General features: G+C 37.2%; 3 protein-coding genes, 1 long non-coding RNA gene and 3 other non-coding genes across 10 annotated transcripts in view; 4 read left to right on the forward strand and 3 right to left on the reverse strand.

Moving 5' to 3' along the window:
* Window positions 1–984: 984 nt before the first annotated feature.
* On the forward strand, window positions 985–6,390 carry LOC103513269 (nucleoplasmin-like protein ANO39). Of its 4 annotated transcripts, none has more exons than XM_026826526.1 (5): window positions 985–1,131; window positions 2,184–2,224; window positions 2,666–2,939; window positions 5,013–5,100; window positions 6,218–6,390. In XM_026826526.1, the coding sequence occupies exons 1-5, from the start codon at window positions 1,015–1,017 to the stop codon at window positions 6,220–6,222; spliced, it is 525 nt and encodes a 174-aa protein (XP_026682327.1). In that variant the 5' UTR covers window positions 985–1,014; the 3' UTR covers window positions 6,223–6,390. The 4 variants fall into 4 exon arrangements, with proteins under 4 accessions (XP_026682327.1, XP_017301243.1, XP_026682325.1 ...); XM_017445754.2 differs by lacking the exon at window positions 6,218–6,390 and adding an exon at window positions 5,590–5,806 and having other exon boundaries at window positions 2,184–2,244; window positions 2,686–2,939; XM_026826524.1 differs by lacking the exon at window positions 6,218–6,390 and adding an exon at window positions 5,590–5,806 and having other exon boundaries at window positions 986–1,131.
* LOC113469088 lies at window positions 3,960–4,044 on the forward strand. Its single transcript, XR_003392624.1, has one exon. It is a non-coding gene; the product is annotated as a small nucleolar RNA Z195/SNORD33/SNORD32 family (small nucleolar RNA).
* LOC113469086 lies at window positions 4,446–4,530 on the forward strand. The gene has a single exon (XR_003392622.1). It is a non-coding gene; the product is annotated as a small nucleolar RNA Z195/SNORD33/SNORD32 family (small nucleolar RNA).
* LOC113469087 lies at window positions 5,153–5,237 on the forward strand. Its single transcript, XR_003392623.1, has one exon. It is a non-coding gene; the product is annotated as a small nucleolar RNA Z195/SNORD33/SNORD32 family (small nucleolar RNA).
* Window positions 6,391–7,612: 1,222 nt separating the features above from the next.
* On the reverse strand, window positions 7,613–13,706 carry LOC103513270. Its single transcript, XM_026826521.1, has 6 exons — window positions 13,548–13,706; window positions 12,699–12,996; window positions 12,194–12,422; window positions 12,059–12,062; window positions 11,715–12,004; window positions 7,613–8,002 (listed from the first exon to the last, which is right to left on the reverse strand). The coding sequence occupies exons 2-6, from the start codon at window positions 12,979–12,981 to the stop codon at window positions 7,891–7,893; spliced, it is 918 nt and encodes a 305-aa protein (XP_026682322.1). The 5' UTR covers window positions 12,982–12,996; window positions 13,548–13,706; the 3' UTR covers window positions 7,613–7,890.
* Window positions 13,707–15,449: 1,743 nt separating this feature from the next.
* Window positions 15,450–16,434, reverse strand: LOC113469085. Its single transcript, XR_003392621.1, has 2 exons — window positions 16,262–16,434; window positions 15,450–15,514 (listed from the first exon to the last, which is right to left on the reverse strand). It is a non-coding gene; the product is annotated as an uncharacterized LOC113469085 (long non-coding RNA).
* Window positions 16,435–18,936: 2,502 nt separating this feature from the next.
* Window positions 18,937–25,515, reverse strand: part of LOC103513271 (aldehyde dehydrogenase, mitochondrial) — a gene marked incomplete in the record, with an annotated part of 9,985 nt that continues 3,406 nt past the window's right edge. Inside the window, 6 exon segments of the mRNA XM_017445757.2 lie at window positions 18,937–19,102; window positions 20,468–20,632; window positions 21,454–21,741; window positions 22,937–23,121; window positions 23,502–23,657; window positions 23,911–24,001. Of these exon segments, the coding sequence (XP_017301246.1) occupies window positions 18,941–19,102; window positions 20,468–20,632; window positions 21,454–21,741; window positions 22,937–23,121; window positions 23,502–23,657; window positions 23,911–24,001 (1,047 nt within the window).

Below are 25,515 nucleotides of genomic sequence, written 5' to 3' on the forward strand. Positions count from 1 at the left end.
TTTTAATCATCAGTCTAGTAAAATAAACTTGAAAACCTATGTACCTACAATGCAAACCTTACGACCACCAAAGGAAAAACTTGTTCATGGAACGGGCCCCTCTTTTTGTGCATCGTGTGTAACAACCTTCAGTTCTCATTGTACTCCATATTGGCCACAGAATATGCATGCATATTTCCCACTTGCTGTTCCCTAGCTGGGTTTGTGTATTCCCCCCATGTGATTAGTGTTTACCTGTACTTTCCTGTGCGAGGAATAAGTTGATCTCTTTCTCTCCTTTTGAGATTTTACAAGGCTATTATTGTAGTGGGGAATCAAATTGTGAATTTTATTTCACCATGTACAAAAAAAAAAAAAAAAAAAAAAAAAAAAAAAAAATTCATTGTACTCCATATTGGCCACAGAATATGCATGCATATTTCCCACTCGCTGTTCCCTAGCATGGGTTTGTGTATTCCCCCCATGTGATTAGTGTTTACCTGTACTTTCCTGTGCAAGGAATAAGTTGATCTCTTTCTCTCCTTTTGAGATTTTACAAGGCTATTATTGTAGTGGGGAATCAAATTGTGAATTTCATTTCACCATGTACAAAAAAAAAAAAAGAAATGAAGTTTGTTTTCCATGCAACTTCTCACACTTGGCAATATGTGGAAAATGTCTTGTATATAAAATGTTCTGGTAGACAAAGGTTCAACATTGACATTTTGACCTGGTATTCATACAAACATTTCTGTTGGTTTTATGCATTTTTTTTTTTTTTTTTTTTTTTTTTTTTTTAAAAAAATCTTGGTGTCGATTGTATTAATGTCCTTCTGTTTACCAAACAAAGTTTGCTTATTTTTATTTCTCACTCCTTTTATTGCAGGAATGACTTTGGACGCCAAGAAGCCACATGACTGTTGGGACCCTGACATTGAGAAGGGAGAGAAGAGTGCCGATTGATTGTATTAATGTCCTTCTGTTTACCAAACAAAGTTTTGCTGATTTTTATTTCTCATTCCTTTTATTGCAGGAATGACTTTGGACGCCAAGAAGCCACATGACTGTTGGGACCCTGACATTGAGAAGGGAGAGAAGAGTGCCGATTCTTCACAGGGATTCAGAGGGGAACACACATTGCTTGTCAAACAAGTAAGCACATTTATATAAAATCTGTGTGATTGTTTTGTAAATATTCAGAAGCCATGACTAAAAGAGAGCTCCTTTTTGTGTTTAACCTAACCCTATAACAACACAGGTCACTGCTCTAATTGTGACGGCTCCTTTTTGTGTTTAACCTAACCCTATAACAACACAGGTCACTGCTCTAATTGTGATGGCTCCTTTTTGTGTTTAATTTGAGTAATAGTGACAGCTTTTTTTTTCTTTTTTTTTGAGTAATTTTCCATTGATGTGACTTTTGAACTATTAAGTACTGATGCTTTGCTTCAGCCCACATTTTTCTTTTCCCATTTTTGAATTGGATACTGTCAATGATGATTCAAATATTTGTCTGTACCCACTACTATGACAACTCTTTGATATTACCAGCAATTTGTCTAATAGTGACAGCTTTTTTTGGGAGTAATTTTCCATTGATGTGACTTTTGAACAATTAAGTACTGATTGTTTTACTTCAGCCCACATTTTTCTTTTTCCATTTTTGAATTGGATACTGTCAATGATGATTCAAATATTTGTCTGTACCCACTACTATGACAACTCTTTGATATTACCAGCAATTTGTAACTGAGACAGTACTTGTATTGATCTTAAATTAAAATTCTCCTCAGTCCCTTATATTAGTGGCTGTAATGGTACATTTTTTGTTAAATTTCTTTTGAACCATATGCATATTAGGTTGCTTTTCAAAAAAAAAAAAATAAATAAAATCAATCCTTTAGTTGGGGATATTAAAGGTTATTGGTCTATGATGAATTTTTCTTATTCTGTACACTACTACTCTGACTTGCAGTGATGTACAATTGTTTGTTTTATCTGAGACTCATAGTTTGTTCTAGTTCATACACAATTTTCAATTTGAAGTAGATAGATCTTGACTTTAACATCATGAATGTTTTTATTTCAGGCTGTGATAGGTGCTAAGTTTTATCTGAGACTCATAGCTTGTTGTAGTTCATACACAATTTTCAATTTGAAGTAGATAGATCTTGACTTTAACATCATGAATCTTTTTATTTCAGGCTGTGATAGGTGCTAATGCAAAGGAAGGTGAAGTACATGTTGTTGAAGTAGAAGCAATGGGTTTCCGAGCAGACACGTTGACATTCTCTGTTTCACCAGATGGCAGGTCAAACGATTGAAACAGCTTGTTCATAATTTCAATGTCAGTCTCAACGGTCATGTTCATTTCTTCAAATATGGATTTCAGTTCTTCACATTGACATTCTCTGTTTCACCAGATGGTAGGTCAAACGATTGAAACAGCTTGTTCATAATTTCAATGTCAGTCTCAACGGTCATGTTCATTTCTTCAAATATGGATTTCAGTTCTTGTAGATCTTGACTTTAACATCATGAATGTTTTTATTTCAGGCTGTGATAGGTGCTAATGCAAAGGAAGGTGAAGTACATGTTGTTGAAGTAGAAGCAATGGGTTTCCGAGCAGACATAAAACTCCCTATTGTTGTACTCAAAGCGGGTGTCAACAATCATGCACCCCTTGAGTTGAAGTAGAAGCAATGGGTTTCCGAGCAGACATAAAACTCCCTATTGTTGTACTCAAAGCGGGTGTCAACAATCATGCACCCCTTGATCTTTTGTTCCCCGACCCACCTGTAACATTTAAATTGGTCAAAGGCAGTGGCCCGATATATTTGTTTGGAAATCACTCGGTCGGCACTGGTGAACCAATGGGAGAAGATGATGATGAAGAAAGTATTGACGAAGATTTCAGTGAAGAGGAAGTTGACGAGTCTGAAATTCTGTCCAAAAATCTTGTAAGTTGTATTTTCTATATCTTGTTCATTTTTAAATTGCATTATAACGAAATTTACTTGCTTCTCTCTAGAGTCAAAAGTTTCAAGTTTCCAGTCTGCTTCTATCTTTCAAAGTAGGTATTGAATGTTTGCTGTGATGATTTGCATTTTTGGGTAATTTGCGTCTGAAAAAATTTCTTGTTGAGAAATAAATGTTATGTAATCTGAGCAACCTCGAAGAAAGTATTGACGAAGATTTCAGTGAAGAGGAAGTTGACGAGTCTGAAATTCTGTCCAAAAATCTTGTAAGTTATATTTTCTATTTCTTGTTCATTTTTAAATTGCAGTATAACAAAATTTACTTGCTTCTCTCTTCGAGTCAAAAGCTTCAAGTTTCCAGTCTGCTTCTATCTTTCAAAGTAGGTATTGAAAGTTTGCTGTGATGATTTGCATTTTTGGGTAATTTGCGTCTGAAAAAAATTCTTGTTGAGAAATAAATGTTATATAATCTGAGCAACCTTTCACTGTAATACTTTCTACTGATTAATTCAAATTTCAAATAGATTCATCTGTAGTTCTTTTGCTGTGATGATTTAATGTTTTGGGTAATTTGCGCCTGAATAAACCTATGTTGAGATATATACATTGAAATCTGAGCACCAATGCCATGAAAATAGTTTTCCAACAAAGCCTTGTTTTCTTCTTATTGTCTCTTTTGTTATAATGATTAAATTAATTCAAATTTCAAATAGATTCATTTGTAGTTCTCTTGCTGTGATGATTTAATGTTTTGGGTAATTTGCGCCTGAATAAACCTATGTTGAGACATAAACATTGAAATCTGAGCACCAATGCCATAAAAATAGTTTTCCAACAAAGCCTTGTTTTCTTCTTATTGTCTCTTTTGTTATAATGATTAGGAAACTGTCCATGATGAATTCTAAACACCTCTTGTATGATTCTGTATGATTTATATAAAGAATACCATGCACTACCAACTGAGACTCTTCTTATTGTGTCTTTTGTTATAATGGTTAGGAAACTGTCCATGATGAATTCTAAACACCTCTTGTATGATTCTGTATGATTTATATAAAGAATACCATGCACTACCAACTGAGACAGAACTTACCCTTGGTAGAGATAAAAGCAAGAGATTTCAAGCAAGTTAGAAGGTTCATTAGAAATTAGCAATAGGTATATGAGGAGAGGTAGAATCAATATTATTGTCCATGATGAAAATTTGACACCTCTTGTATGATTCTGTATGATTTATACAAAGATTTCCATGCACTACCAACTGAGACAGAACTTACCCTTGGTAGAGATAAAAGCAAGAGATTTCAAGCAAGTTAGAAGGTTCATTAGAAATTAGCAGTAGGTATATGATGAGGAGAGATAGAATCAATTAATCAATTTTATTATTGTCTATGATGAAAATTTGACACCTCTTGTATGATTCTGTATGATTTATACAAAGATTTCCATGCACTACCAACTGAGACAAGGAGAGGTAGAATCAATATTATTGTCTATGATGAAAATTTGACACCTCTTGTATGATTCTGTATGATTTATACAAAGATTTCCATGCACTACCAACTGAGACAATAAATTTATTTCTCCTTGTTTTTCCTTTATTCAACAACAGTTAGTTTAGTTCTGATATTCCATGACCATTTTCTGTCTATGATGAATTCCAAACACCTCTTGTATGATTCAGCATGATTTATGTTTTTACTTTACTCAACAGTTAGTTTAGTTCTGATATTCCATGACCACTTTCTGTCTATGATGAATTCCAAACACCTCTTGTATGATTCAGCATGATTTATACAAAGATTATCCATGCACTACCAACTGAGACAGATTTTGGTCTTTGAAAATGTGATGGAAATAGATATTCCTTCACACACTTGGAAAAATTTAATCTCCATTTAATTTTGGCCCTGTAGGATACAAGAGTTGAATAGGTATGCCAGTAAAGTCCAATATTTTAAACTTCATTTTGACATAGCTTTTTTCCCTACTCCCTTTCCCCCCCTGTCATTATTTCTCTGGTCTCATTTCCCCTTGTTTTTGTTTTGCTTTCAGTCTGATGACAAGAAAAGAAAACTAAATAATTCAAATAACAAAAAAGGAGGCACACCCACAAAGAAAGCAAAAACTGACGATGATGGTGGTAAGTAACAATGAGAACACTTGAAAACTCAGTCTGTGTGAATTGAGCAAGTTTTGTCTATGATGAATTCTAAACACCTCTTGTATGATTCTGTATGATTTATACCAAGAATACCATGCACTACCAACTGAGACAAAACTTGCCATTCATATCCAGACACCTTATTAAACTCATTTCATTGTTAAATTTTAGCTTCTCTGCACCATGGACCAATGGTTTCAAAAGCAAGGGGTTTTAACACAAAATTACATTTTGTCTATTGTTTGTGGTACCTCTTTACCTATTAAACTCATTTCATTGTTAAATTTTACCTTCTCTGCACCATGGACCAATGGTTTCAAAAGCAAGGGGTTTTAACACAAAATTACATTTTGTCTATTGTTTGTGGTACCTCTTTACTTATTAGAGCCAAAGGAATAAACCAATGTGCCTGAGTAAAATGAAAAGCATGATCTTCCTTTTTTAATAAAAGTCCTTTTCTGCTTTCAGAATAAAACACCTCAAGGTCTCCTACATCCTCTCAACTCAACAAATAAAAAATTGAACCTCTTGACGGAACAACATGAAATATAAATGCTGGAACTGTATTGACCTGACAACTTCTATAGCATGCACAGTTCTCATTGTACTGAATATGCATTGGCCACAGAATATGCATGCATATTTCCCACTTGCTGTTCCCTAGCTGGGTTTGTGTATTCCCCCCATGTGATAAGTGTTTACCTGTACTTTCCTGTGCAAGGAATAAGTTGATCTCTTTCTCTCCTTTTGAGATTTTACAAGGCTATTATTGTAGTGGGGACCTCAAGGTCTCCTACATCCTCTCAACTCAACAAATAAAAAATTGAACCTCTTGACGGAACAACATGAAATATAAATGCTGGAACTGTATTGACCTGACAACTTCTATAGCATGCTCTTTTCATTGTTAAATTTTACCTTCTCTGCACCGTGGACCAATGGTTTCAAAAGCAAGGGGTTTTAACACAAAATTACATTTTGTCTATTGTTTGTGGTACCTCTTTACTTATTAGAGCCAAAGGAATAAACCAATGTGCCTGAGTAAAATGAAAAGCATGATCTTCCTTTTTTAATAAAAGTCCTTTTCTGCTTTCAGAATAAAACAACTCAAGGTCTCCTACATCCTCTCAACAAATAAAAAATTGAACCTCTTGACGGAACAACATGAAATATAAATGCTGGAACTGTATTGACCTGACAACTTCTACAGCATGCACAGTTCTCATTGTACTCCATATTGGCCACAGAATATGCATGCATATTTCCCACTTGCTGTTCCCTAGCTGGGTTTTGTGTATTCCAAAAATAATGATTATTTGCACGTGATACAAAACGTAAATCTAAAGCTAATAAACAAAACACAAACAAACATAGGGTACAATCCCACAATGTAATACCCCATATCTTAAATACCTATTCAAAAACATTAATTAATGAATTACAAAAAGATATAATTTTATTATGTAATGAAAATAAAATTTGATTGTTTCATGGAAGACTTTGAGTTTGATTAACACGAAAAAGATTTTGATTTGTAGGTGGGTAATTATTTAGGTAATTTGGAAAATTGGCCAATTTTTGTTTTGACCTACTTTTATAAAATTGTAAAGTTAACATTTGACTGTATGGTCAGGCCATAAGGCCAAAGCAACGAAAAAACACATTCCCTTTACACTTTACGTGAATTATTGTAAAATTTACGTTTCTGAATCAACACACTTCAGAAGTTCAGACATCACAGATCACAAGAAGATAAAACGAGAGGAAGAATTAACATTCGAGTAGGTACTTCCTCTGCCCCTGAGAATTTGTAACATTAAATGTGAGCTGTGTAGCTCCATAGACTCCTTCACTTTATCCCCCATCACAGTTATCTGAAAATCATTAAATTTGATTGTTTCATGGAAGACTTTGAGTTAGATTAACACGAAAAAGATTTTGATTTGTAGGTGGGTAATTATTTAGGTAATTTGGCCAATTTCTGTTTTGACCTACTTTTTTAATATTGCAAAGTTAACATTTGACTGCATGGTCAGGCCATAAGGCCAAAGCAACGAAAAAAACATATTCCCTTTACACTTTACGTGAATTATTGTAAAATTTACGTTTCTGAATCACACACTTCAGAAGTTCAGACATCACAGATCACACGAAGATAAAAAATAGGAGGAAGAGTTTACATTCGAGTAGGTGCTTCCTCAAACCCTGAGAATTTGTAACATTAAATGTGAACTGTGTAGCTCCATATCCCCCATCACAGTTATCTGAAAATCATTAACGGGAATATTAACTTTAAGAAAAAAAAAAGTCTAGGGTGGATTTCCCCATAAAATTTTCAGCCCCCCTAGAAGGTGTCAGATTATGGAATTCTCTTCATAGGGATATAAGAGACTGCAGTCAGATTATGGAATTCTCTTCATAGGGATATAAGAGACTCACAAAGTCTAGGAGCATTCAAGACCTCCCTGGTGAAATATCTTAAAGGCTCACACAGGGAAGTAAAGAATTTGTTGGGTAGAAGAGCTCTTTCAGGAGAACCTTGCAAATTAAAACAGTAATTTTTTTACCTTCAGATTCACAGTCACTATGTGTTGATGGGCAAGTCATTCACAATACATCAAAAAATATGAAGTCAAAATTGATTTTTTCTTTTCCTGGTTAGGCAAAGATCCAACTCTATTACTGCGTGACATGATTTTAAAGGTACAAAAGGAGAAAATAAAGTACCTATTGTTCTTAGTCCAAGTTCCAGTCAGACAAGAACATGATTTATAAAGAAATAAGAGGTTGGTGGTTTGGTGAAGACTGACTTTTTTGTTTCTGCTGATATCGCAGCTCATTCCTATCTCTCAGAATTGACCTTCCGTAAGCAGTGTGTAATTCTCTAAAGCTAATTCTGTTCTTATTAGAAGTAGAAGTACTTGTGTTGGTCTTAACAACCTTTAAAAAATGTGCAAAGAGGAACAAATTTTTTCTTTCTTCTTTGTTTACAAACAAAAATAAAAAAAGCGCATTTCTTCCGCCATTTGCATTTGAACGGCGTCCGGGAGAAGATCCTTCAGAAAATCAGAAATCAGGAATCTCCAAAGTCTGAAGTCACCGGCATTCCCAAGTTTCTAGTTTTTTTATCCCAATTTATCACACTAATCCAAAATGACTGAGGACTACTTCTTTGGTAAGTTGATTTCTATTCGGTTCTGGAATTTGTTCCAAAATGACTGAGGACTACTTCTTTGGTAAGTTGATTTCTATTCGGTTCTGGTATTTGTTCGCCAAAGATTTCCCTTCTTTGACTCCTGAAAATTGTCCATTATTCCTCTTGCATAATTTGGGTAGGCTAGGAAAATTTTACTTCCTAGTTCAGACCAACAATCCTTTGGCTTTTCATCGTAGAAATGTCGATTATTCCTCTTGCATAATTTGGGTAGGCTAGGAAAATTTTACTTCCTAGTTCAGACCAACAATCCTTTGGCTTTTCATCGTAGAAATTAGATTATTAAATTTGATATAACGTAGCTACTTCAATTCTCAGATTAGCCTCCCTGTTTCTTTGATTCACGTCCCTTCTGCCTGATGTCTAAATTTTCCTTGGTAAATCATCCTTGAAGGGGCCAAGTTTTTTCTTTACGACTAGGCATGATGGGGTCAATAGCAGTGTTTATGTATATTGTCCAGTCCTCACATTTTCACTAATAAACACTCCATTTTCTATTGGGTATGATTTTTTTATGGAGAGTAAACCTATGAAGTTTTTCGTAGGGCTTTGTTTTTCACAGAGGTTAAGCTAAAAAATAATGAAGCATAATGACTTCAATTCTCAGATTAGCCTCCCTGTTTCTTTGATTCACGTCCCTTCTGTCTGATGTCTAAATTTTCCTTGGTAATTCATCCTTGAAGGGGCTAAGTTTTTTTTCTTTACGACTAGGCATGATGGGGTCAACAGCAAAGTGTTTATGTATATTGTCCAGTCCTCACATTTTCACTAATAAACACTCCATTTTCTATTGGGTATGATTTTTTTTATGGAGAGTAAACCTATGAAGTTTTTCGTAGGGCTTTGTTTTCACAGAGGTTAAGCTAAAAAATAATGAAGCATAATGAAAATGAGAGCCTCTTTGAATACTCCCACATGTGCAAGTCTTTTTTGGAACAAAACTTTTGTTTGGTACCCTGGAGAAAAGCTTTTCTTGTAACATAAGTATGGAATGGTTTTTGTTATTAAAATTGAATTCACATATTTCTTCATGTGTATGGCAATGCATTACTTTTGCTGGAAGCTTCTTCTTAGGGCTTTCAGAGAAGCCTTTCTTGCCTACCCTCATCTAAATTTACAAAAGATTGCTGAATAATTGTGTACTTTTAAATTGGATGACTCTAATAAAATGTCCGTGTTAGTGCACATGTTCACCAAGAATTCTTGTTTTGTACACTAACAGCTTATTCATACCTACTGCTTTACTGGCATTGAATAGAACTAGAGATTCCTTTTTATCTAGCAGTAGGTAATTTCCATTACTGTTTCATCTTGGTGTTGATTGTATTCTGGAAGCTTCTTCTTAGGGCTTACAGAGAAGCCTTTTTTTTGCCTACTCTCATCAAAATTTACAAAAGGTTGCTGAATAATTGTGTACTTTTAAATTGGATGACTTTAAATAAAATGTCTATGTGAATGTTAGTACACATGTTCACCAAGAATCTAACATAGCTTATTCATACCTACTGCTTTACTGGCATTGAGTAGAACTAAAGATTCCTTTTTATCTATTCTAGCAGTAGGTAATTTCCGGAGCTTTAATGCCCATTTATTAAGTTCCTGGATAAACAAGTTTTTTTTGGTACCTCACTTACCTTTGGCTTTGATAGCTTGCAAATGATCTGTCACAATTTCAATCATGCTGAAAGAGAAAAGAGACAGGATAGTACCATTGGGGTTTGATTTTTTATAAGAATAAAATGATTTTAATTATTAAAGGTGTGACGTTTACAGCTCAATGTGGAATTAAAAAAAATCTCTTGGGAGGTATGTTCAAGAAAACTAACTTGAGGTCTTACAACCTCAAAAGGGAATACAGGATAGGAGACAACCCTTCAGAGACTGCACCTTCTCTTTTTTTAAGAGGTTTGACAGAGGGAAAGGGAACTGTAACTGCTATGGTCTCATTGTCCCGAAATCAAAGAGAGAAGGAAGACAGGATAGGAGAAAGCCAGCTGTGAGCTGTTCCAAGAACGAACATTATCCCATCAGGATAAAATCCGCCCCGGGCAAAAATTGAACCTGTGGCCTAGCGCTTACAAGGCAGACGCACTACCAACTAAGCTAACTAGGCTGGCTTGCACCTTCTCAGTCAAGGATAAAATCTGCCCTGGACCCCGGGCAAAAATTGAACCTGCGGCCTAGCGCTTACAAGGCAGACGCACTACCAACTAAGCTAACTAGGCTGGCTTGCACCTTCTCAGTCAAGGATAAAATCTGCCCTGGGTGGGAACTGAATGTGTGACCTATCACAAGGCAGATGCACTACCCTCCAAGCTAACTAGGCCAGCTGGGAATTTTCTTGGTGTGGTCATGAGATACAAAGTTTAGGAACATTCAAGACCTGCCTAGAAAAGGATCACAGGGAAGTGAAGAATTTGTTGGGTAGAAGAGCTCTTTCAGGAGAACCTTGCAAATTAAAACAGTCATTTTTTACCTTCAGATTCACAGTCTTAAAATTTGTCAGTATGTGTTGATGGGCAAGTCATTCACAATACATCAAAAAAATATGAAGTCAAAATTGATTTTTTTTTTCCTGGTTAGGCAAAGATCCAACCATCCAACTCTATTACTGCGTGACATGATTTGAAAGCAAACTTTGATTTGAAAGGTTGTGCAAAAGGAGAAAATAAGGTACCTATCGTTCTTAGTCCAAGTTCCAGTCAGACAAGAACATGATTTATAAAGAAATAAGAGGTTGGTGGTTTGGTGAGGACTGACTTTTTTGTTTCTGCTGATATCGTAGCTCATTCCTGTCTCTCAGAATTGACCTTCCGTAAGCAGTGTGTAATTCTCTAAAGCTAATTCTGTTCTTATTAGAAGTAGAAGTACTTGTGTTGGTCTCCAGCTGGGAATTTTCTTGGTGTGGTCATGAGATACAAAGTTTAGGAACATTCAAGACCTGCCTAGAAAAGGATCACAGGGAAGTGAAGAATTTGTTGGGTAGAAGAGCTCTTTCAGGAGAACCTTGCAAATTAAAACAGTCATTTTTTACCTTCAGATTCACAGTCTTAAAATTTGTCAGTATGTGTTGATGGGCAAGTCATTCACAATACATCAAAAAAATATGAAGTCAAAATTGATTTTTTTTTTCCTGGTTAGGCAAAGATCCAACCATCCAACTCTATTACTGCGTGACATGATTTGAAAGCAAACTTTGATTTGAAAGGTTGTGCAAAAGGAGAAAATAAGGTACCTATCGTTCTTAGTCCAAGTTCCAGTCAGACAAGAACATGATTTATAAAGAAATAAGAGGTTGGTGGTTTGGTGAGGACTGACTTTTTTGTTTCTGCTGATATCGTAGCTCATTCCTGTCTCTCAGAATTGACCTTCCGTAAGCTCTCTAAAGCTGATTCTGTTCTTATTAGAAGTAGAAGTACTTGTGTTGGTCTCTGGTTTAATTGCTGGGGTACTGGTACCATTTTGTGTTCCAGACATAGGTATATCACTCATTGTTATCGAATGTTGTAGAGATTGGGGCTGCTGGTGATTCTTATTGAAAGGGTTTTGTCGACGAGGCGGTACTTGGGGTGAGTCGGACACAATTGTCCCATCTAGTTCGTCAAGTTGCCTTTGTAATTCTGCTACCATTAGTTTCATGTAGTCGTAGCTTGCACAGGCTAAGGTTGACTGGGAATTTTCTTGGTGTGGTCATGAGACACAAAGTTTAGGAACATTCAAGACCTGCCTAGTAAAGGATCTCCAAAGGATCACAGGGAACTCCAAAGGATCTTATAAACAGATTTTTGTAATGTCCCATGGACGCGCCTTACGCACAACTACCTTGATTTTTTTTTTTTTTTTTTCCCTGGTCCAGACATAGGTATATCACTCATTGTTATTGAATGTTGTAGAGATTGGGGCTGCTGGTGATTCTTATTGAAAGGGTTTTGTCGACGAGGAGGTACTTGGGGTGAGTCGGATACAATTGTCCCATCTAGTTCGTCAAGTTGCCTTTGTAATTCTGCTACCATTAGTTTCATGTAGTCGTAGCTTGCACAGGCTAAGGATTTCATCCATTGTTCCATGGATTCTTGACTTTCTGCACCTGAAAGAGAATTCAATTTTTACAATTTAGGATTACTTTGAAATTCCAGTCCTTGGATTTTTCTTTTAAAAGATGAAAATGATTTGGCTAAATTTTATGAATTTACTGAGAAATTGAGAGTGAAAAGGAAATAGATAGCTATGGAGCTCATGTGGAAGGGTAATATTTATCATGCACTAGGACTAGGTATACCTGTGGCCACAAAATAATAATAATAATAATAATAATATGGTTGGTTGGTTATAGAGTTAACCATAATTTTCATTTTCAACTTACCGAGGATATAACTCCTATTTCCAGGTCCATGAAACATGATTTTAAAACTAAATGCATCCTCAACATGATCGGCTAATTCAATTGTACAACCCTCGAGTATAATCACTCCAACCGGCTCTTTATCGTTACGCTTTTCAAAATAGAACAACAGATTGCCCTTAAGAACAAACCATCGTTTCTGGGCAGCTTTGTTGATTTCTCCCCGTTTGGTCAGGAAGCCTTCTTTGTCAACAGGTGTTGTTGATGTTGCAAAGCTGCAGAGGTTTTTGTCGTTGATTTTCATGCTGGGCTTTTTGTTCTGCAAAGAGTCAAACAGAGGTTGCTTGATAAAAGTTATTGCAAAGAGTCAAGAAATTAATCTTAAGTAGCTTTAGATACAAGCACCAGTACTTAGAAAAATAGTCAAGAATGGACCATTAGCAAGGTAGGTAGGTACTAAAGAGCATTCTTTATCAATGGGATAGAAGTGGCAGTAACTCATGAAGATCTGAAGATAATAATATTCCTATTTCTAATTTAGCCAACACCTGAGAGCAGCCTAGGATGTGTTTTGTTATCAGTTAGACATAGCTCTCAGGTGCTGGCCAAGAATTTGGAAGTGTTATTTATTTTATACTTCAGAGATGGAAAATGTGGAGAAACAAGACCCTGCGTTTTCTATGTAAGATTATATTTTAGTATTGAGTGTTGTTGTGAGCACCACACTAATACCATTTTACCATTCCATGCTTTGTTTTGGTTGAAGGAGGAGAAAAACTGGATAGATCCTCTCTTACTTTTCTCTCCCTGTTTTTAGTATTTATATTTTTACTCAAGTTGAAGGCTTGAAGGTGATTTTCTAATACTTACCTCAGGCTTAGGAGAACGAAGACAGGGTAATCATGTAATGTAATCAAGGAAATCTGTATTAACCCACAAACACCTTTGTTCAAATTATTACCTAGTTATCACCAAAGCTGAGTGTTAAGTTCAAAATAATTATTTCTGATTAATTAATTACGTTTAATTAATAAAATAATAAATTAATTATTTATTTTTCAAAAATAAAATCTGATTTATGGGAAGTTAGCAAAACTTTCACGAAAGATGGTGCTTCACTTTTTTCACTTCACTCCAAAGTCAAGAGTTTTCCATCTCCTTGGAATCGATCACTTTGCTCTCTAGCGGAATATTTTCGAACTAAAAGAGGGCCCTGTTTAATGAGTCTTGTAGGCGTTTGATACACAATACACGCGTTTGTTTTTCCTTTTCTTTATCAAAAGAGGTTTAACAGAGGGAAAAGGAAAGAAAGAAAGGAAGAAAAAAAGAAAGAAAGAAATGTTTCGAAGAAGGAATCCCTCTCCTCTCACCTCCTCTCTGGCAATCTTCATGTCGTCCCGTACATTAGCAAACACGGTGGGCTGTACGTAGAAGCCTTTGTCCCCTGCTCTGCCACCTCCTGCTACCAGCTGGGCACCTTGACTTTTACCACTCTCTATGAATTCAAGTATCTTGTCCATTTGTTCCTTGTCAATCTGAAAGATAGAATTTACAGTAATGAAGGGAATAATGGAGTAAAAGGTATGTTAGAATTAGAATAGAATATACCTAGTTTATCCTGCTCAAATGAAACTAAAAAGTGTCTTCTTTCTAAACAAGTGTACAATGTAATTTTAATTTTTCTCGTATTTTTCCTCAATTAATTGATCATAAAATTTGATAGGTGAAAAATCGAAAGTGGCCTATGACGAACAGACGCCATTAGTATTGGAGCAGAAGAAAATAAACAAGGAAATAGGAAATAGGGAACCTAAATCATTTAGGAACGACTGTGCATTCGGCCCTAGGTATCAAAAAAAGTAAAAATGTCCTAGGTAATGTAATCGAACTGAGTACGATTTTTTTTCTTCAGTGTCATTACATCTGACAATTATGGGAGATGATTCTACTTTATTTAATGCCCATTTATTAAGTTCCTGGATAAACAAGTTTTTTTTTTGGTACCTCACTTACCTTTGGCTTTGATAGCTTGCAAATGATCTGTCACAATTTTAATCATGCTGAAAGAGAAGAGAAGAGAGACGGAGGATATTAGCATTGGGGTTTGATTTTTTATAAATAAAGAATAAAATGATTTTTATTATTAAAGGTGAGACATTTACAGCTCAATGTGGAATTAAAAAAAAAATTGAGATGTATGAACAAGAAAACTAACTTGAGGTCATACAACCTCAAAAGGGAATACAGGATAGGAGACAACCCTTCAGAGACTGTACCTTCTCAGTCAAGGATAAAATCTGCCCTGGGTGGGAACTGAATGTGTGACCTATCACAAGGCAGATGCACTACCCTCCAAGCTAACCATTTCTTCATGTGTATGGCAATGCATTACTTTTGCTGGAAGCTTCTTCTTAGGGCTTTCAGAGAAGCTTTTTTTTGCCTACTCTCATCAAAATTTAAAAAGGTTGCTGAATAATTGTGTACTTTTAAATTGAATGACTTTAAATAAAATGTCTATGTATGTTAGTGCACATGTTCACCAAGAATCTAACATAGCTTATTCATACCTACTGCTTTACTGGCATTGAATAGAACTAAAGATTCCTTTTTATCTATTCTAGCAGTAGGTAATTTCCATTACTGTTTATCTTGGTTTACCAAACAAAGTTTTGCTGATTTATATTTCTCATTCCTTTTATTGCAGGAATGACTTTGGACGCCAAGAAGCCACATGACTGTTGGGACCCTGACATTGAGAAGGGAGAGAAGACAGGGGTTGTTGATGTTGCAAAGCTGCAGAGGTTTTTGTCGTTGATTTTCATGCTGGGCTTTTTGTTCTGCAAAGAAACAGAGGTTGCTTGATACAAGTTCTTGCAAAGAGTCAAAAAATAAATCTTAAGTAGCTTTGTATACAAGCACCAGTACTTAGAAAAATAGTCAAGATTGGACCATTAGCAAGGTAGGTAGGTACTAAAGAGCATTCTTTATCAATAGGATAGAAGTGGCAATAACTCATGAAGATCTGAAGATAATAATATTCCTATTTCTAATTTAGCCAACACCTGAGAGCAGCCTAAGATGTGTTTTGTTCTTATTGGAACTCATCAGTGACATAGCTCTCAGGTGCTGGCCAAGAATTTGGCCAGGCCAAAAGTGTTATTTATACTTCAGAGATGGAAATTGTGGAGAAACATGACCCTGCATTTTCTATGTAAGATTACCTATATTTTAGTGTTGAGTGTTATTGTGAGCGACTGAGTGCCACACTAATAACATTTTACCATTCCATGCTTTGTTTTAGTTGTTTTGTTTGTTTGTTTGTTACGTTTTATGAGCTATTTAATTACTTGATTTTTAGCTCAAAATAAAGGTTCATTGATTATGCTTGTCTATTTGCTTAATATTTTAGTTTAAATTTGAGATAGTTTGTTTTTGGCACTGGCACTTTGGGTTTTGAGGTTTTGTTTTAGTTGAAGGAGGAGAAAAACTGGATGGATAGATGCTCTCTAACTTTTCTCTCCCTGTTTTTAGTATTTATATTCTTACTCAAGTTGAAGGCTTGAAGGTGATTTTCTAATACTTACCTCAGGCTTGGGAGAAGGAAGACAGGGTAATCATGTAATGTAATCAAGGAAATCTGTATCAACCCACAAACACCTTTGTTCAAATTATTAGCTAGTTATCACCAAAGCTGAGTGTTAAGTTCAAAATAATTATTTCTGATTAATTTAATTCATTACATTTAATTAATAAATTAATAATTAATTATTTATTTTTCAAAAATAAAATCTGATACTTATGGGAAGTTAGCAAAACTTTCACGAAAGATGGTGCTTCACTTTTTTCACTTCACTCCAAAGTCAAGAGTTCTCCATCTCCTTGGAATCGATCACTTTGCTCTCTAGCGGAATATTTTCGAACTAAAAAAGGGCCCTGTTTAATGAATCTTGTAGGCGTTTCATACACGATACACGCGATTTTTTTCCCTTTCTTTATCAAAAGAGGTTTGACAGAGGGAACCGCAAGAGGTATTATCGTCCCGAAATCGAAGAGAGAAGGAAGGCAGGGTAGGAGAAAGCCAGCCGTTCCGAGAACGAACCTTGTCCGTTCAGGATAAAATCCGCCCCGAGCGGGAATCGAACCCGCGACCTAGCACTTGCAAGGCAGAGGCGCTACCAACCAAGCTAACTAGGCTGGCTCATAAAATTATTGAAAAGGTCACACATTGTCCGTTACCTACAGCCTAGGCCTTACAAAATTAAATCAAATTGTGTACTTAACTACTTACATATATTTATCTTACTTTCCTTCCTATAGGATAAGAAAGTAAAAATCTGAGTAGGTATTAAAAAAAAAAAAAAAAACATTATTATTATTACAATTAGTAGCAATCAGCTAACTTTATTATTGAGAAGGTATAAAAATAATGATTATTTGCACAATGAATACAAAACGTAAATCTAAAGCTAATAAACAAACACAAACAACCCATAGTTAAGGGTACCTACAATCCCACAATCTAATACCCCATATCTTAAATATTCAAAAACATTATTAATAAATTATAAAAATATAATTTATTATGTAATGAAATGAAATTTTGATTGTTTCATGGAAGACTTTGAGTTAGATTAACACGAAAAGATTTTGATTTGTAGGTGGGGTAATTATTTAGTAATTTTGGCCAATTTCTGTTTTGACCTACTTTTTTAATATTGCAAAGTTAACATTTGACTGCATGGTCAGGCCATAAGGCCAAAGCAACGAAAAAAAACATATTCCCTTAACACTTTACGTGATTATTTGTAAAATTTACGTTTCTGAATCACACACTTCAGAAGTTCAGACATCACAGATCACACGAAGATAAAAATAGGAGGAAAGAGTTTACATTCGAGTAGGTGCTTCCTCAAACCCTGAGAATTTGTAATAAGATTTATAGAATGAAATTGAAACTAGATAAATATTATAAATGAACTCCCCATCCGTGGCACAAGCTCTGCTTATACGGATGGGTATACCATTTATAAAAAAAATGTATGTTCTGAGTTTTTTATCGATCAAAAATAAATGGAAACTTGTTAATAATAATAAAAAGGTTGGTGAAACCTACCACAAGTCTAGCTTGGAAGGTAACGCGCTGGATTTCGGGGTGCTCTCAGCTTCGTGAGGACAATTGAGTAGCTACTTTAATCAAGTAGCGACCAGTGGTGGGATTACCAGAGTAAAAAGAAAAATTATAGAAATGCCAGAAATAGTAAAGGAGGCTCTTAGTAATGCTGTGATGCCCACAAAAATTGTGAAGAAGCTCTCAGCTCCACCACAAATAAATCATGATTTACATTAGGTGCATTTTATTTAACATCTAACCGCTAACCTCAGCGCGGTTCATTCAAGGTCACTACCTCCCCTCACATGGAAGTGTGTTTATGACGTGAGGGGCGTTAACCACTTTTAGGTTTACGTTTCCCCTCTTGCCATACTAAACTTAAAATGTTTGCAAACGGAAGTCCAGTGCATTTTTTTTTTCTTTTTTTTTTTGCCGATGTCGGCATTGAACCAAGAACCTTCTGTTTAACAAGCGAGCTAACTTACCACACGGTACCAGCACGTAGTCCCTGTGTGACATAGTTGGTCTTATCCAGATCCTTAGTGAATACAGCAGCCGAAGTCCAGTGCATTTTTTTTCCTTTTGCCGATGTCGGCATTGAACCAAGAACCTTCTGTTTGGCAAGCATCCTAACTTACCACACGGTACCAGCACGTAGTCCCTGTGTGACATAGTTGGTCTTATCCAGATCCTTAGTGAATACAGCAGCAGCTAGACCATAGTCTGAGTTGTTAGCACGTTCTATCACTTCCTCAATGGATGAGAATCGAATGAGCTGTTGAACAGGGCCGAAAAATCTTCAAGTTACCAGTGGAATCGATTTTTTTTCTTCTTTTTGGAGAGGTTTGATAGAGGGAACTGTAACGGCTAAGGCCTTATCGTCCCGAAATCGAAGAGAGAAGGAAGACAGGACAGGAGACAGCCAGCCGTTCCTAGAACAAACCTTATCCGTCCAGGATAAAACCCACCCGGGGCGGGAATCGAACCTGCGGCCTAGTGCTTACAAAGCAGGCGCTCTACCTTCCAAGCTAACTAGGCTGGCGTTATTCGTTAAAATGTTTGCAAACGGAAGTCCAGTGCATTTTTTTTTTCTTTCTTTTTTTGCCGATGTCGGCATTGAACCAAGGACCTTCTGTTTGGCAAGCGAGCTAACTTACCACACGGTACCAGCACGTAGTCCCTGTGTGACATAGTTGGTCTTATCCAGATCCTTAGTGAATACAGCAGCAGCTAGACCATAGTCTGAGTTGTTAGCACGTTCTATCACTTCCTCAATGGATGAGAATCGAATGAGCTGTTGAACGGGGCCGAAAATCTGGAAAGGAAAAACAAGACGAGCAATTGTTCTGGTGAATTTCGAGTGCACTCACGAGGTTTAGGGTCCGTTCCTACTTGTTGTGAGTGTTTTTCCGATTGTCCCTGTAGGCAATGTAATTTAAATGAGTATGTTCTCACTACACATGACACGAATTTTTTCCGAACGACAAGTGGGAACGGACCTTTAGGTGTTTGAAATTTTATAAAGGCTCCCAAACTAGCCTAGTGTGTAGTAGTCAAGACGCTCGCCTCGTAAATAGGTAGGCGTGGTTTCAATCCTAGCCGAGGGCCGAAAATCTGGGAAGAAAAAACAAGAGGACCAATCGTGCTAGTGAAATATGGAATGCACTCAGAGGCTCCAAAGGCTGTAGTTGACCGAACAATAGTGAGGTCTACGTTTTAACTCGAGAGTTTTGCATTTGGTGTACATGTTTGTATGCTTCCGCTAGAACTCCCGATTGCCTGGTCTGATTTTGATGAAAATTTCAACATAAGTTTTCAAGATCAAAGCAAGTCGATCCTTGAAATTTGGGATCCCCGAACTAAGCGGGGCTGATTTTGTGGTCTGTACGTTTCAAAGTCCAATAGATGATTCATCTTCATAAAGTCATAAACCCTTGTAATATTTCTACAAAAATAATTTTAATTCTCTAGGAGAGTCAATCTGTCAAGTAGCAACATATTAGTATAGGTAAAAGAACAACGTCTTCACTTGACTAGTAACTTTGGAAACTGTAAGTAATTTTATTTTACAAAAGATAAAAAAAAATATGATGGGGTTTTTTTAATTTTATGATTGTTTTTTATCTTTTGTAAAATAAAATTACTTACAGTTTCCAAAGTTACTAGTCAAGTCAAGACGTTGTTCTTTTGTTGTACCTATACTAAAAATAATTTTGTCAAAAGACCCCAGTTTATTGGTTAATCTATTGTTTTACGAAAAAAGATCAACAATTTCTTGAATTATTTTGAGTGATTCTAAATAAAACCTGTTCTCCGTCCTTTTTATTACGTAAGACGCATAGGTACCTTCTAGTCTATTTCGATACATGTGAATTTTATTGCATTCGTACGTACATTCGTCTCAGCTTGGGCAAAAGAGTCTGACGGAGGTCTACAGTTCACAGAGCTACTAGTTCCTAGTTATTACTACTAATTACTATATTAGATACTAAACAACTAGTTCCTAGTTATCTATTCATTTATGTTAGGACTCTGGAGGAATAAAGAAAGAAAGAAATAAAGAAATAAAGGAAGAAAGAAAGAAAGGAAGAAAGAAAGAAAGGAATAAAGAAAGGAAGAAAGAAAGGAAGGAAGGAAGAAAGAAAGGAATGTTTCAAAGAAGGAATCCCTCTCCTCTCACCTCTTCTCTGGCAATCTTCATATCATCTCGTACATTAGCAAACACGGTGGGCTGTACGTAGAACCCTTTGTCCCCTGCTCTGCCACCTCCTGCTACCAGCTGGGCACCTTGACTTTTACCACTCTCTATGAACTCGAGTATCTTGTCCATTTGTTCCTTGTCAATCTGAAAGATGTTATAAATAATGGGGGCACGGTTGGTCCAGTGATAACGCGCTTGCTTGCCATGCAGAAGGTCCCGGGTTCGAATCCCACCATCGACAAAAATTTGTACTCGTTTTTCGATTGTAAACATTTCAACGGGTTACTTTCTGGTGTTCTCGTGTTGACCCAGCACCTAAATGGGAAGTATTGTGTCTCTTCTCGCCCATCTGATGAGAGGCATACTACGGGATGGGCATGCTACGACACAGGCCACAAGCGTCTAATGTAGCAGTTGTTCCATTGCTACGAAATAAAAACGGCGGTGGAACACTCATCTCTTAAAACAAACTAAACTTTCTAAAGTTTAAACAAAGCTGGGTTCACAGTCCACACAGATGTTGACGAAAGTAATGTGTCGAGCGTCCTGATATACCTAGAGTTCCATATTCAACTGTCAAATAAAGTGATGCAATATTAAACTGTTGAGATAAAGGGACCACATGTCCTAATTCGACAGTCTAAATAAAGCACTAATATTAGAGTGCCGGTACCCAGTCACTCGGTTCCGGCACTCTAGTTTTTCTCTTCGTGCAGCAGGCCAAACCAGCAGACACTTCAGGTCCCAAAGTTCCAATAGTTGACGGTATTTTGACCGCTGCTTAGCGGTTTCCGGTATAATTCAATAGGATAAGGAAAGTCGTGTGATATTCACAGCAGATTTTCATTCTCACCTGAGGTCCTTGTTCCGGTTGACGGTATTTTGACCGCTTTTTAGCGGTTTCCGGTATAATTCAATAGGATAAGGAAAGTCGTGTGATATTCACAGCAGATTTTCATTCTCACCTGAGGTCCTTGTTCCACGTTCAAATCGAACGGGTCCCCGACCGTGCGTCGCTTGGCCCTTTCCCCGCTCCTCGCTACGAACTCGTCATAGATCGTGTCCTGTACGAACGTTCTAGAACCGGCACAGCAGCACTGGCCCATGTTGAAGAAGAGGCCGAAATGGGCGCCTTCGACGGCGGCATCGAGATCGGCGTCGGCGAAAATGATGTTCGGGCTTTTGCCGCCCAACTCGAGGGTGGTGCGTTTCAGATTGGACGCCCCCGAACCTTGCTGAACCAGCTTGCCGACCTGGGGAAGTGCAAAAGGGAACACGTAAGGGTGAAGTTTTTTCTCTCAACAAACATTGATTCCCAACAAACAGGGGGAACTGTGACAACTTTAGAATTAATTTCTCCAAGGGTGGGGATTGAACTCGCGACCTAGCGCTAGCAAGGTGGATGCATTACTCTCCAAGCTTCCCGAGCCTTGCTGAACCAGCTTGCCGACCTGGGGAAGTGTGAAAGGGAACACGTAAGGGTGAAGTTTTTTCTCTGAACAAACAGAGGCCCTAAATCATGTAATAATAATAATAATAATAATAGTGCTTATTTATACTGCTCGCATAGGACTGAAAAGTCCCTTTACTCCAGCAGTAGGCTACTACTATTATTGTGGTCAAATTCTCAAATTATATTGAGGATAAAATCCCATACCTCGGCTGGGATTGAACCCACGCCCTCCTGTTTACCAGGCGAGCGCCTTGACCACTACACCACCGAGGCAGGTTTAAGCTAACTAGGCTGGGGGAAGTGTAAAAGGGAACACATAAGGGTGAAGTTTTTTCCCTCAACAAACAGAGGCCCTAAATCATGTAGGAACGACTCTGGCAATCTTCATGTGACAACTTTAGAATTAATTTCTCCAAGGGTGGGGATTGAACTCGCGACCTAGCGCTAGCGGTTTTCACAATTAGAGCAGTGATTAGTGTTATTATAGGGTTAGGTTAATACAAAAAGTAGGGATGTAAATGAGTTGCAAATATATCGATAAATCGATATATCGGCCCCTCAAATATATCGATATCGATATATGATGCATTACTCTCCAAGCTCTCAGTTAGACTGACACAAATTTTGGTCAATCAGATGTTTGGAATTGATGCTTCAGTACAGCTTGAGACCCAGCATTTTGTTCATTAAAAAAAAAAAAAATCTTCTTCTTTCTAGCCTTTTCCTACTTAAATACGGTCGGCGTTTCTTGTTTCTTGTCAGTCTCTTCCAGGCAGCCCTGTTGTGTACTTCATGTCCTGATGAATTTTTCTCACTCAAGTCTTGATTCACAAATTCTTTTCAAATTTTCTTCGGCCTTCCTTTCGATTTTCACCCCCTCACTTAAATACTCTCAACTCTCTTCCCTATGAAGCTCTCATCTTTTCTTTCAACATGAAAAATAAGACCCTTTTAAAAAATTAGGCCTTTTTTTTAAAAAAAAGGTCCTTAGTTACCTCTGTGGATCCAGTAAAGGCCACCTTATCCACGCCTGGGTGTTGCACCAGGGCCGCCCCTGCATCTCCGTAGCCAGGCACTATATTAACCACTCCCTCGGGTATACCAGCCTCGGCTATAAGAGCTCCAACAGCCAGGGCAGTCAGTGGGGTTTGTTCCGCAGGCTTCAGAACAATGGTATTGCCTGGAATTTTCAAAGTAAGGAAGTTAGGTTACTTACGTGTGGTTTTCAACTGTTTATAGTAAAGTTTACCAAATATGTATGACATATAAAAAAAAAGAGAATACAACTTTCTTAAAATCTAATCTAATCTCCTTCTTTGCCTTGATTGTTCAGACAGGGTCAGGGTGTTTTGTCAGTCTTTTAATCAGTCTTAGGGTGATTGGTTTGGGCTACAAAAAATTTATGAGTGGATACCCTTCACACTCAACCTTTGCTATGTTTATATATAAATAAAAACCTTCTTTCACAACAAATCAATGAAAATTGACAAACAATATTTCCCAAAAATATTTTTGGGAATCGAACCCAGAATTCTAGGGTCAAACAGCTACTAATCTCACCTGTGGCTAGAGCAGGGGCAATCTTCCAGGCCAGCATAAGCAGGGGGAAGTTCCATGGGATAATCTGACCGCACACACCCACCGGTTCGTGCCTTGTGTAGGCAAAGAAATCTCCATTGATCGGAATGGTCTTGCCATGGATTTTATCCGCAAAACCTGAGGGGAAACACAAAAGTCAGATAACAAGGAAGAATAAGCTTTATCTATTGGTTTTGAAAGAAAATCTTCAAAGAAACTTTTTTTTTCAGAGTAGGGTTTAATGCTGTGTTTACACATAGTCAATGGGTGTGGACACAGCTTTTGCCTATGGTCAATTATTTTATTTCAGAGTAGGGTTTAATGCTGTGTTTACACATAGTCAATGGGTGTGGACACAGCTTTTGCCTATGGTCAATTATTTTATTCTTACCCGCATAGTAGCGTAGAGTTCTCAAGGAGTACTCGACATCCACGCTGTACGACATATTGTATGGCTTTCCATTATCCAGAGTTTCCAAACTCTGCAAAACACAAATCAAGAGAAGAGATGAATAAAAATAATAATAATCCAAAATATATACAGCCCCTTGTGTAACTGACTCACTCACTGACTGACTGACTGACTGACTCACTCACTCATACTAATTCTAACCCACTTAAGGAGCTTTTCTTTTCAACGACGTGACTTCTGAATAATTACCCAAGGCAGATGCCCTACCCTAAAAGCTAGGCTGGCATAAATGAGTTTTAATGATGTTAAAAAATGTCTACATTGCTATATTTTACAACTTAATTTGGACTCAAGACTTGAAACCAGCAAACTCTAGATCCAAAATCCATCATGCTAACCACTGTATCAATGAAATTGCTAGGTATTGGGTAAAATTAGCTGGTGCATTTTGCATTTAACAATTTTCTTGCAAAAAGCTGGATTTTGCAAAACAAGTTCAATGAGTAGGTAAATATTTTATTTGCAAAATAAGTTCAATAAAAATTATAAATATACTTTACCTTGCTCCCTTGTTGTACTTGGGTGATGACTTAACAATTTTCTTGCAAAAGGCTGGATTTTGCAAAACAAGTTCAATGAGTAGGAGAATAGGTAAATATTTTATTTGCAAAATAAGTTCAATAAAAATTATAAATATACTTTACCTTGCTCCCTTGTTGTACTTGGGTGATGACTTCAACCGTTCCCGAGATATTGACGTTTTTTAGTCCCCCCATAAGAAATACACGGGGAAGAGAGTTTGAGGCCAGCAAAACTTTTCCTACGTTTAATATTTTCTCTCGCTTTTAGTTTTGAGTTTTCGTTTCTTCGAGACAAGACTCAGGGACGATATTAGTTTTCAGGGGCGAAGCCAAGGGAGCGCGAAGCGCGACCTCATGCACATCCCGCGAAGCCCCGGGAGCGCGCAGCGCGACCGTTAACAAGGGAGCGCGAAGCGCGACCCCATGCACAACCCCGCGAAGCCCCCGGGAGCGCGCAGCGCGACCGTAAACAAGGGAGCGCGAAGCGCGACCCCATGCACAACCCCGCGAAGCCCCCGGGAGCGCGCAGCGCGACCGTATACGCAACCCCGCGTAGCGAACACGCGAAGCCCCCGGGGGGTGGAGGGGGGCGAAGCCCCCCTCCCGAGCACGAAGTGCGAGTCCTAAATATATATTAAATTATTAAATTACATCAGTTGTATCTTTTGAATTACGCAAGGAATTCAAAATAAAAATGTAGAGAGAGGAAAAGAGGGAAAGGAAGGGAGAGGGAATGAAAGGGGAAAAGGGAAAGGGGAAGGAATTAATGGGAGGGAGAGGAAAGTGCAGAGGTAAGATTGCAATAATTTGACTCCAGCAAAAGCAAAACGTGGATCCTCAAAAGATCGTGTATAACAATAGTCCAGATAAAACAAATGGAAGAATCCAAAATAAATAAGAGCCACAAGGAGAAAGTTTTTCCCTAGATACCTACGGGGTTTCTTATTTCTACCAGAAGTACAAAAGGGGAAAGAAAAGGGGGAGGAGAGGGAACAAGAGTATT

Source organism: Diaphorina citri, unplaced genomic scaffold (genome assembly GCF_000475195.1).
Source record: "Diaphorina citri unplaced genomic scaffold, Diaci psyllid genome assembly version 1.1 scaffold948, whole genome shotgun sequence".
Taxonomy (NCBI): Eukaryota; Metazoa; Arthropoda; class Insecta; order Hemiptera; family Psyllidae; genus Diaphorina; species Diaphorina citri.